General features: G+C 47.5%; 1 protein-coding gene across 2 annotated transcripts in view; it reads left to right on the forward strand.

Annotated features, from left to right (window-relative positions):
- Window positions 1–11,422, forward strand: part of CORO2B (coronin 2B) — a 158,851-nt gene extending 147,429 nt beyond the window's left edge. For both annotated transcript variants that reach the window (XM_029066205.2, XM_001515981.6), the window contains exons 11-12: window positions 6,878–7,017; window positions 10,492–11,422. In XM_029066205.2, coding sequence (XP_028922038.1) covers window positions 6,878–7,017; window positions 10,492–10,623 — 272 coding nt within the window. In that variant the 3' untranslated portion in view covers window positions 10,624–11,422. The remainder of the gene's footprint in view (window positions 1–6,877; window positions 7,018–10,491) is intronic.
- Window positions 11,423–11,852: the final 430 nt, after the last annotated feature.

Consider the following 11,852-nt stretch of genomic DNA (forward strand, 5'->3'; position numbering starts at 1 on the left):
GGTGGAGCCGAGATTAGAAGCCAGGTCCTTCTGACTCCCAAGTCAGTGCTCTATCCACGAGGCAATGTTGCTTCCCTTCATCACACTCCCCCTTCATCACCCTGTCCGAGGCAGCAAGGCCTAGTGGGAAGAAAGTGGCCCCGGGAAACAAAAGACCAGAGTTCTGGTCCTGCCTCGACCACTGACCTGCTGGGTGACCTCGAGCAAGCCCCTGAGCCACGCTGGGCCTCAGTTTCCTCATCCACGAATTGGGACTAAACTTCCTATCTCCCTTCCCTATCAGAATATGAGCCCCACTTTGGAAAGTTTCTGTGTTCCATCTGACAATCCTGTAACTACTCACTAATTAGCACTTAGAACAGTGCCCTGCATATAGTAAGTGTTCAATAAATACCAATGATTGATTGATAATTAGCACAGTGCTCATCACACAGGAATCGCTTGCTTAATAAAACTATCGTAATGTGCGAAAGATCGTTTGAGACGTTAAAGAAACATGTTTTCTCACCTTGTCATTAGGTTTGCCTCAGACAGATGACCAGGCCTGGGAATAAGGAGATATGAGTGTTAAATCCATTCTGGGATTTTTTTTTAATGGTATTTTTTATGCTGTGCCAGGTACCATACTAAGTCCTGGGGTAGATTTAAGTTAATCAGGTTGAGAAGCGGCATGATCTAGTGGATCAAGCACAGGCCCAGGAGTCAGAAGAACCTGGATTCTTATGCCAGTTCCACAAAGTGTCTGCTGTATAACCTTGAGCAAGTCATTTAACTTTTCTGGGCCTCAGTTCCCTCATCTGTAAAATGAGGAATAAGGCCCTGAGCCCCATGTGGGACAGGAACCGTGTCCTAACCAATTTGCTTGTATCCAGTGCCTGGCACATATTAAGTGCTTAACAAAATACCACAATGATCATCATCATTATTATTGTTAATATTGGTATTAATCCCCATTTTACAGAGGAGGTAACCAAGGCTCAGATAAATGAAGTGACTTGCCCAAACCTGGTGGCTTGAGTTTCCTCGCTACAAAATGGGATGGAAAATCTCTTACCTTCCAGGCTGCTCTGGCCAACAGGCCTGCGGCGATGGGTCGTCTTGTAGGGAAGGAAAGGGAGAGAGGAGTCTATCCAGGGGCTCCCCTGTTCAGGCCCTCCCTGAGAGCAGACCCTCAGCTTGCCTCCTGTTGGATGCCCAGCAGAACCCAATGATGTCATGTGCAGATAATAATAATAATAATGTTGGTATTTGTTAAGCACTTACTATGTGCAGAGCACTGTTCTAAGCGCTGGTGGAGATACAGGGTCATCGGGTTGTCCCACGTGAGGCTCACAGTTAATCCCCATTTTACAGATAGGTAACTGAGGCACAGAGAAGTGAAGTGACTTGCAGATGTCTCTCCACTCTGCTCCCCGCACCCAAAGTGTTGCTTTGAGAGGCTCCCTGCCCCCTGATCACTTGCTCCGGCTCTGTGACATTCCGCTTCCGGGTCCCAGTGAACACAGGCTCTGCTTCTGAATCACTGTGGCCTAAGGACCTGGGTTCTAATTCCGGGTCTGCCACATGTCTGCTGTGGGACCTTGGGCAAATCACTTCACTTCTCAGTGCTTGGCACATAGTAAGCATTTAACAAATACCATCATCATTATTATGATATTACCTCACCTGTAAAATGGGGATTAAGAGTGTGAGCCCCACGTGGGACAGGGACTGTGTCCAACCTGATTAACTTGAATCCACCCCAGATCTTAGAACAGTGCTTGGCACATAGTGAGTGCATAGCAAGTACAATAATTATTATTATGAATATTATTAGTGGCTAGAGTAAGGGTCTGGGAGTCAGAGGACCTGGGTTCTCATCCCAGCTCTGCCACTTGCCTGCTGTGTGATCTTGGACAAGTCACTTCACTGGGCCTCAGTTCCCTCAACTATAAAATAGGGATTTGATAAGAGTTCTCCCTCCCACTTAGACTACGAGCCCCAGGCCGGACAGGGACTGTGTCCAACCTGATTAATTTATATCTACCCCAGCACCTAGAACAGTGTTTGATGCAAAGTAAGCACTTAATAAATACTATAATTATTAATTGTTATTAATCCCAGTCATGGAGCTTTGTAGCAGGAGCCGAGGCGGAGGGAGGCTGGGGCCTGAAAAGGAAAGTACTGGAGGTAAAGGCAAATGGTGCTATATCCCCACTGTGCGGGGGCGGTGGGTGTCAGACAAACTGAAATCCACACTGTTCGATCTGAAGCGGAACGAAAGTCCACCCTCCTTCCGACTCCAGTCAGACCCCTAGATACAGGCAGGATCATCTGCCAAGAAGTCACAAGCGTTCTTTCATCCCCATGGAAATATCTCCCTCGGTTTATGAAGATACAATGCTGCTCTCGGGTCCACCATTTTCTGTGAATATCTCTTCCTCCGAGCGGAGCAATTTTATCTTATCATTTGTGACTAGGAGCTTTCGAGGCCAAACGAAGATTCAGTGAAAGCCATTATTCTCTCCAAGGCAGTCCCAGCAAGCCAGGCAGAGCGTTCAATTAGCATCTGGATATTTATTTACTCCAGTCTCCGCCGGCCAAGGGGGAGGACTTCAGGGGTCAGAAATCTCTCTCTGTTGCACAAGATGTGGAAAAGAGCAAATCTTCCGTTAGATCTGAGGCCGTTTGCCAGAGCGGTGACTGGGTTGGAGGCCGAGGTCCAGGAGGCTCAGAAAAGCCCCAGTCACCCAGTGTGGTAAATCACTCCCCATTTGGCTTCTCTCCCAGCACCCTCTGACTCCTTCTCTCTCCCACCATCCCCAGCAGCTCGGCTCCAGGGGCCTGCCTTGTCACTGGCTCCGGGCCAGCTGTTGAGACAGCGGCTCTGTGGTGGGGCTATTTCTAGCCTCCGGGCACTGGAAGGCCTGAACACCTCCTCCCTCATCTGTCCCTTACCCCCTCCCACTCCCCCCTTCCTAGGCCTTCTCTTCTGCCCGCTTCCAGGATGCTCACACCGGAAATCCGCTCAGCGACAGGCTAGCTGGCAAAGCCGGAGCTGGGCTGTCTTGAGGCCAGTGGGGCTTGGGGGAGGAGTTGTGCAAGTCTGGGCCAGAGGCCTTGCCTGCCTTGATGACTTGGGCTCCCCACTGCTTTTCTGGGGGGCTAGGGGCTGTGAGGAATGTTACCTCATCTCTAAAATGGGGGTGAAGACTGTGAGTCCCATGTGGGATGGGTACTGCGTCCAACCTGATTAACTCGTATCTATTCCTGTGCTTAATACAGTGTCTGGCACATAGTAAGCGTTTAAAAAAATACCATTTAAAAAAAAGCAAAATAAAAACCAGAGGGGACTAATGGAGGCAGAAGCAGAGCAGAGTGACTCTCCTGCCCACACTCGGAGCAGTTTGAATTCCCCACGCTTCCAAGCTTTCAACACGACCCTACAGTTATGCAAACTGACAGAAAGTGGTGCGGCCCAGTGGCAAGGGTCCAGGACTGGAAGTCAGGAGACCTGGGTTCTAATACCGCCTCTGCTTCTTGTCTGCTGTGTAATCTTGGATTCTCTAGGCCTCAGTTTTTTCATCTATAAAATGGGGATCCAATATCTATTCTCCCTCTCCCTTGGATGGTGAGCCCTGTGTGGGACAGGGACTGGGTCTGATCAGTTAATCTTGGATCTACCCCAGTGCTTAGCACAAGTGCTTCGTATACACGAAGTACTTCAGTTCTACTATTATTACAGCTGGAAAAGCAGCTTGGGCTCCTTCTGGGCAGTGGGGTAAGGAAACTCCCTGAGACTGAGAGGTCATTCTGTGTCAAGACTATAGGCTTCTTGAAGGCAGGCAGGGATTGTTTCTACTCCTCCTCCTCTTGTTTTGTTTTTGAATGGTATTTAAGTGCTTAAGAATAATAATAATAATTAATAATTATTGTATTTGTTAAGCACTTACTTTGTGCCAAGCAGTGTTCTAAGCACTGGATAGATGCAAGATAATCAGATTGTCCCTTGTGGAGCTCACAGTCTTAATCCCCATTTTACAGATGAGGTGACTGAGGCAGAGACATTAAGTGGCTTGCTCACGGTCACACAGCAGACAAGTGGCGGAGCTGGGATTAGAACCCTCATCCTCTGACTCCCGAGCCCATGCTCTTTCCACTAAGCCACGCTCTTTCTCATTCCAGGCACTATACTAAGTGCTGGGGTAGATACAAGCTAATGGGGTTGGACCTGATCCCTGACTCACGTGGGGGGTCACAATCTTAATTCCCCATTTTACAGATGAGGAAACTAAAGCACAGAGAAGTGAAGTGACTTGCCCAAGGACACACAGGAGACAAGCAGTGGAGCTGGGATTAGAACACAGGTCCTTCCAACACCCAAGCCCGGGCTCTATCCACTAGGCCACTCTTCTCACACCGCAACTCCTTTTGTCCTCTCCCCAGTGTCTAAAACACACTTACTGCCTGCAGATCACTGAGCACTTATTGCTTTTTCTGCCAGCAGGAGACTTCCCCTACTCACGGAGGGGTGAGGGAGGGGCTGTGGATCCCGATCTTACCCCCGGCCTGATGTCTCTTGGTCACCTCAGCCAAAATAAGCACAGGTGACTGGTGGTTGGGGGAGGAGCCAAGGTGAAGGTTCCACCCCACAGCCCTTAGTTCATATCTGTGATTTTATTTATTTCTATTAATGTCTGTATCCCCCTTCTAGACTGCAAGCTTACTGTGGGCAGGGAATGTGTCTGTTATATTGTACTCTCCCAAGAGCTTAGTACCATGCTCTGCACACAGTAAGTTCTCAATAAATACGATTGACTCTGTGACTGACTGACTTGCCCCAGCCTGGCCGGGAGCCCTTGGAGGCCAATGGGGCCCTTCCCCCAAGGGGCAGGCTGGCACCGTGCCCATGTCCCCTTGTCCCCTTAACCTGCACCACATCCTCTCTCTCTCTCTAACACCCCTATCCTGACATGTAGAATATTTTATTTTTCTTTCCACCTGTTTCAATCGATATTTACTGAGTGCTTACTGTGTGCAGAACATTGTACCAAGCACTTGAGGAAGCGCAATACCACATGTGGCTTCAAAGCCACATCTCCCCTCTCCTGTGGGACACACTCAATCACCTTGCCCCCTCCTACCTCACCTGACTACTCTCCTCCTACAACCCGGCCCACACACTTCACTCCTTTAATGCTAACCTTCTCGATGTACCTTGATCTCATCTATCTCATCGCCAACCTCTCGCCCACGTCCTGCCTCTGGCCTGGAATGCCATCCCTCCTCATATCCAACAGAGAGTTCCTCTCCCCACCTTCAAAGCCTTATTGAAGGCATATCTCCTCCAAGAGGCTTTCCCTGACTAAGCCCTCCTTCCCTTTTCTCCTACTCCTTTCTACATCACCCTGACTTGCTCCCTTTATTCACCCCCTGACATACCCCTCAGCCTTATGTCCATATCTGTAATTTATTTATTTCTGTTATGTCTGCTTCCCCATCTAGTCCATAGGCTTGTTGAGGGCAGGGAATGTGTCTGATATATTGTGGTATCGTACTTTCCCAAGCGCTTAGTACAGTGCTCTGCACATAGTAAGTGCTCAATAAATACCATTGATTGATTGAGGTGAATACAAGCAAAGAAGGTTGGACCTAGTCTCTGTCGCACATGGGCTCACAGTCTTAATCCCTATTTTACAGATGAGGTAACTGAGGCCCAGAGAAGTGAAGTGACTTGCCCAAAGTCACAGAGCAGACAAGTGGCGGTGTCAGAATTAGAACCCAGTTCATTCTGATTCCCAGGCCTGCTCTATCCACTCGGCCGTGCTGCTTCTGTAATCACAACTAGAATAATGATAATAATGGTATTTATTAAGTGCTTACTTGAGAAACATGGCCTAATGGAGTCAGAGAACCTGGGTTCTAGCCCTGGCTCCACCATTTCCCTGTTGTGTGACTTTGGACAAGTCACTTAACTTCTCTAGGCCTCAGTTTCCTCATTTGTAAAATGGGAATTCAATACCTGTTTTCTCTAATAATAATAATAATAATAATAATGTTGGTATTTGTTAAGCGCTTACTATGTGCAGAGCACCGTTCTAAGTGCTGGGGTAGACACAAGGGAATCAGGTTGTCCCACGTGGGGCTCACAGTCTTAATCCCCATTTTACAGATGAGGGAACTGAGGCACAGAGAAGTGAAGTGACTGGCCCAAAGTCACACAGCTGACAAGTGGCAGAGTGGAGATTCGAACCCATGATCTCTGACTCCAAAGCCCATGCTCTTTCCACTAAGCCACACTGCTTCTTTACCTCCTTGGACCTTGAGCCCCATGTGGGACAGGAACTCTGACTTATGTGATGATCTTGTATCTACCCCAGGGCTTGGTACAGTGCTTGGCATATGGTTAGTGCCTAAAGATACAATAATAAGTCAATCTTAGATCTATCCCAGAGCTTAGCACATAGTAAGTGCTTAACAGATGGCCAGCACTGGGGATCGAATGAGTTACACAGATCAACTGATTGAGAAGCAGCATGGCTTATTGGATAGAGCACGGGCTTGGGAGTCAGAAGGACCTGCATTCTAATCCCAGCTCTGCCACTTGCCTACTGTGTGACCTTGGACAAGTCACTTCCACTTCTTTGAACCTCAACTTACCTTATCTGTAAAATGGGAATTAAGACTGTGAGCCCTGTGTGGGACAGGGACTGTGTCTAACCTAATTAGCTTGTATCTACTCCAGCCCTTAATCCAATGCCTGGCACATAGTAAGTGCATAACAAATACCATAAAAAACAAACAAAAACTAATAAACGATGACCAAAAAAACCATCATCAGAGTGATTTAGAAACAGCCCAAGTTAGCCTAATGACTCGAAATCCTTCTCCTCTCTAGATCCCGTGCTGATGTCTCTCAAAGAAGGCTACAAGAAGTCTTCCAAGGTTGTCTTCAAGGTGCCAATAAAAGAGAAGAAGAGCATGGTGGTCAATGGAATTGACTTATTAGAAAATGTGCCTCCCCGAACAGAGAACGAGGTAAGAAACCAAGTTATGACTTCCATAGGCCCCGGAAGAACTAGGCCTTTAAACTTCTAGCAGAAGCAGCATGGTCTAGTGGCTAGAACCCAGGCCTGGGAGTCAGAAGGACCTGGGGTTCCAATCCCTCCTTTGCAACTTGTCTGTTGTGTGTGACCTTGGGCAAGTCGCTTCACTTCTCTGGGCCTCAGCTCCCTCATCTGGAAAATGGGGTTGAAGACTGTGAACCCCATATGGGACAAGGACTGAGTCCAACCTGATCCCCTTGTACCTCCTCCAGTGCTTAGTACGTGCCTGGCACCTAGTAAGCACTTAACAAATACCATAAAAATAAAATAGGTACTGGCTTCCAATCCAACTCCAGTCAACACTGACAAACCCTCATAGCCGCTTCCTCTTGGCTTCCGTCGCTTGGTCCCTAATGGAGACCATAGAGGAAAGAGAATGCTTTCACATATTTCCTTTGAAACGTAAAACTCACTTTCCTCTTGTCCTAAATTCTACTTTCATGCCCTCCTTCGAATGGCCGTAGGGTGTGGAAGGGGTCATGTGTGGCTGTTTTAGACAATAAGCTTGTTGTGGGCAGGGAATGTGTCTGTTTATTATTATATTACACTCTCCCAAGCGCTTAGTACAGTGCTGTGCACACAGTAAGTGCTCAGTAAATCTGATTGAATGAATGAATTTTCAGTGCCCAGTTTGCTTGGTCCAGGGGAGGCCTGGGCTTCTCGGCCACTCAGGTATCCAAGAACCGAGCAGAGGTGCACCATTTTTCCTCTCTAAATCCCCGTACCATTCGGCTCGGCGCGAGTCCTGATGTGCGTGGGTCTGTCTGGTTGGCGTGGCAACGGGGAACGAGTGACGTCACGGAGACCTCCAGTGGATGATGTCACCCGGAGCCGGGGCGTGCCTGTCTGGCTGGCCCCGCCGGGAGAAGGAGAATGACATCACGGAGGCTCCAGTGTGAAAGCGGGAGGCTGAAGGGACGAACGGAGGCGGAGACACGCTGCTGGGCTGACGTACCAAGGATCCTCGGAGCAGCCCGGGCACATTCCAAGCTCTCCCCATCTCTGACCCTTTCACTGGGCAGTGGCTGTTGCTCTGCTCTTTCAGGGTGTGTGTGTGTGGAAATCTGACCCTTTCATTGGGCTGCAGCTGTTCCTTTGCTGTTTGGTGTGTGTGTGTGTCTAATAGTAATAATAATAATGATATTTGTTAGGCGCTTACTTGACTTGCCCGAGGTCACACAGTGGACAAATGGTGGAGCCAGGATTAGAACCTGTGTCCTCTGACTCCCAAACCCATGCTCTTGCCATTAGGCCATGTTGCTAGTACGTACGTGCGTGCGTGTGTGTGTGTGTGTGTGTGTGTGTGTGTGTGTGTGTGTGTGTGTGAGTAATAATAATAATGGTATTTGTTAAGCTCTTACTATGTGCCAATCACCATTCTAATCGCCGGGGTAGAGACAAGGTAATCAGGTTGGACACAGTCTTAATCCCCATTTTACGGACGAGGTAACTGAGGCACAGAAAAGTAAAGTGATTTGCCCAAGGTTATACAGCAGATAAGTGGCGGAGCCAGGATTAGAATCCATGTCCTCTGACTCCCAGGCCCAAGCTCTTGCTACTAGGCCACGCTGCACGTGTGTATGTTTGTACGTGTGCGTGTTTGGGGGTGGAGGTGGGAGGTACTGAGAGTACTGATTGGTTGGTGGGCATGCTGGCCCACTCCAGTCTGCTCCTGGTCCTGACGCTCTTGGAGTGAAGGGAGTCAAACCCCCTTATCCGGGCTGATCGTGGCTTCTTTGGGTCAGGAGTCGGGGGAGGTGGGACACCATGCCCGGTAGGTATTTTATATTATTAAAATTGCTATTGTGGCACTTGTTAAGCTCTTACTATGTGCCAAACCCTGAACTAAGCACCGGGATATAAGTTAATCAGGTTGGACACAGTCCCCGTCCCACATGGAGCCCACAGTCCAAGTAGGAGGAAGAACAGGTATTGAATCTCCATTTAATAATTGAGGAAACCGAGACCCAGAGAAGTAAAGTGATTTGCAGACAAGTGGCGGAGCTGGAATTAGAACCCAGAGCCTCTCTAAGCCCGTACTCTTTCCACTAGGCCATGCCTCTTCTCTCGCCTTCAATCAGTCAATTGTATTTATTGAGCACTTACTATGCACAGAGCACTGAATTAAGCCCTTGGGAGAGTACAGTAGAACAATATAAGGGACATATTCCCTGTCCACAACAAGCTTGCTATCTAGAGGAGGAGACAGACATTAATAAAAATAAATAAATTTTACTCCCGAGAGGGACAATGGGGGTGGAAGCGGGGGCTTTGGAGCTTGGGGACCAGGTAGTTGAGAGTTAAGATTCCTGGTTTTATAACCATGAAAAGCAGCGTGGCATTATGTATACAGCACAGGCCTGGAGTCAGAGGTCATGGGTTCTAATCCCAGTTCCGCCACTTGTCTGCTGTGTGGATTTAGGCAAGTTACTTTACTTCTCCGTGCCTCAGTTGCCTTATCTGTAAAATGAGGACTGAAACTGTGAACCCCACGTGGGATAGGGACTGTGTCCAACCCAATTTGCTTGTATCCACCTCAATGCTTAGTTCAGTGCTTGGCACATAGTAAGCACTTAACAAATACCATAATTTTTTATTATGATTACCTTTTCCCAGGTTCTAGCTGGCATGATCACTTTCCCCATCACTCATTCTCCATAGAACTACTAAGGTTCTAGCCTCTGAGGATCCATGTCTCATTGTCTAACAGCACTTTGGGATTTGATTACCGCCTCCCCCGAAACAGAGGAGCATTTCATTTTTAATTAGTATTATTATTTTTCATCTGTCGCCCAAGCTACTAACAACCATTACTAGAGAATCGGCGCGGCTTAGTGGAAAGAGCCCAGGCCTAGGAGTTAGAGGACCTGGGTTCTAATCCCAGCTATGCCACTTGTGTGCTGTGTGACCTTGGGCAATTCACTTCACTTCTCTATGCCTCAGTCACCTCATCTGTAAAATGGAGATGAAACCTGTTAGCCCCTTGTGGGACAAGGACTGTCTCCAACCTGATTAGTTTGTAATAATAATAATAATTATGGTATTTATTAAGTGCTTACTATGTGCCAAGCACTATTCTAAGCTCTGGGGTAGATACAGAGTAATCAGGTTGTCCCACGTGGGGCTCACAGTCTTAATCCCCACTGTACAGATGAGGTGGCTGAGGCAGAGACGTTATGTGGTTTGCCCAAGGACACACAGCAGACAAGTGGCAGAGCCAGGATTAGAACCCACCTCCTCTGACTCCCAAGCCTGTTCCCTTTCCAGTAAACCACACTGTTTCTCTTGTATCAACCCCAGCTCTTAGTATAGTGCCTGGCACAAAATAAGCATCTAATAACAAATACCTTAAAGAAAATCACGAGAATCTTCTTCATTCTCTCTCCACGTGCTCGGTCTCTCTCAGCTCCTTCGAGTGTTCTTCCGACAGCAAGATGAGATTCGAAGATTGAAAGATGAGCTCTCCCAGAAAGACATTCGGATTCGGCAGCTACAGCTGGAACTGAAAAATTTACGGAACAACCCCAAGAATAATTAATTCCCGAGGGACATTTTATAAATAAACTCTTTGTTTAGACTTGCTCTTTCATTCGACTGGGTCTTGACACTGAAAAGGAGCCAGAAAATTCATGACCCGCCAAAGCAACCCTCACGCTCTGTTTCTGTACTCTAATCTCGCCCTCAAAAGCACCTAAAGGGCAATCAATAAATACCATTGATGATAATGATGATGATGATGAATGATGATGATAACTATGATTATAATGATGAAAAGACCGGTAAGATGTATCTGAAAGCAACTGCATGGAAGAGATCTGGCTTTTATGTTATATCGGAAGATTTCTTGACTGTAAGCTCGTTGTGGGCAGGGAATGTGTCCGTTTATTGTTACAGTGTACTCTCCCGAGCACTTAGGACAGTGCTCTGCACACAGTAAGCACTCAATAAATATGACTGACTGACTGAATGAATGAATGGTCTAAGCAGGCCAAGATGGAGTACGTTTAGAACTCTTGTAAGAAGGCACTGTGAAGATCCTGAGATCAGTGACAGAAAAATTCCTTCCCGATAGAACAAAAGCAAAAGGTCTTATTGACACTTGCCTCTCCTTTGTTCCCCTCCTACCCAACCTCTTTGCCAGTGCTCTAAATTGAGGCTTAATTCCCCAGTATTAATTACAAGTCTCCCTTTGCCTTCCTCTCACTTTCAGTGTACGAGCAGTTTCAGAAAGTCCCACCTTGCATGTTTAAGTTGTAAAATCTGACTTTCCTAGCTGCCCTTTCCCTGCCAGTAATAAGAGCCATATATTTAAATAAAACAAAACAAAAATTACCGTTTCCCATTTTACCCAGAAGTCACAATTCTTTGGGAGATTCATGTGAGGGTAAACAGCCACACTAAATACTGATCTTTCCTGTCTGAATGTTCCCACCTCGGTTGGAATCTCAGTCTGTCCTTCCTTCCTTCCCTCCTTCCTTCCTTCCTCCTTTCATTCCTTCCTTCTTTCCTCCCTGCCATTGTCTCTCTGTCCCCTCCCTCTTGCTTTCCCATTTTCTCCCTCCCACATCTTCCTCTTCTCTTTTTCTTCTGTTTGTTTCTCTCAAAATTTGGCATGGTTGGCAGGGTTGGGCTAAACAATCTTGTGTTAAGCACTCAACATCTCCACATTCATTTCTTCCCCAGTGGATGAACCACAGGGTTTCCGAGCTGCCCAAACCCTATATACACCCAAATCCTCAGCAGTGTGAGTCAGGCCCAGAGGAGTAG

This window comes from Ornithorhynchus anatinus, chromosome 5 (assembly GCF_004115215.2).
Source record: "Ornithorhynchus anatinus isolate Pmale09 chromosome 5, mOrnAna1.pri.v4, whole genome shotgun sequence".
Taxonomy (NCBI): Eukaryota; Metazoa; Chordata; class Mammalia; order Monotremata; family Ornithorhynchidae; genus Ornithorhynchus; species Ornithorhynchus anatinus.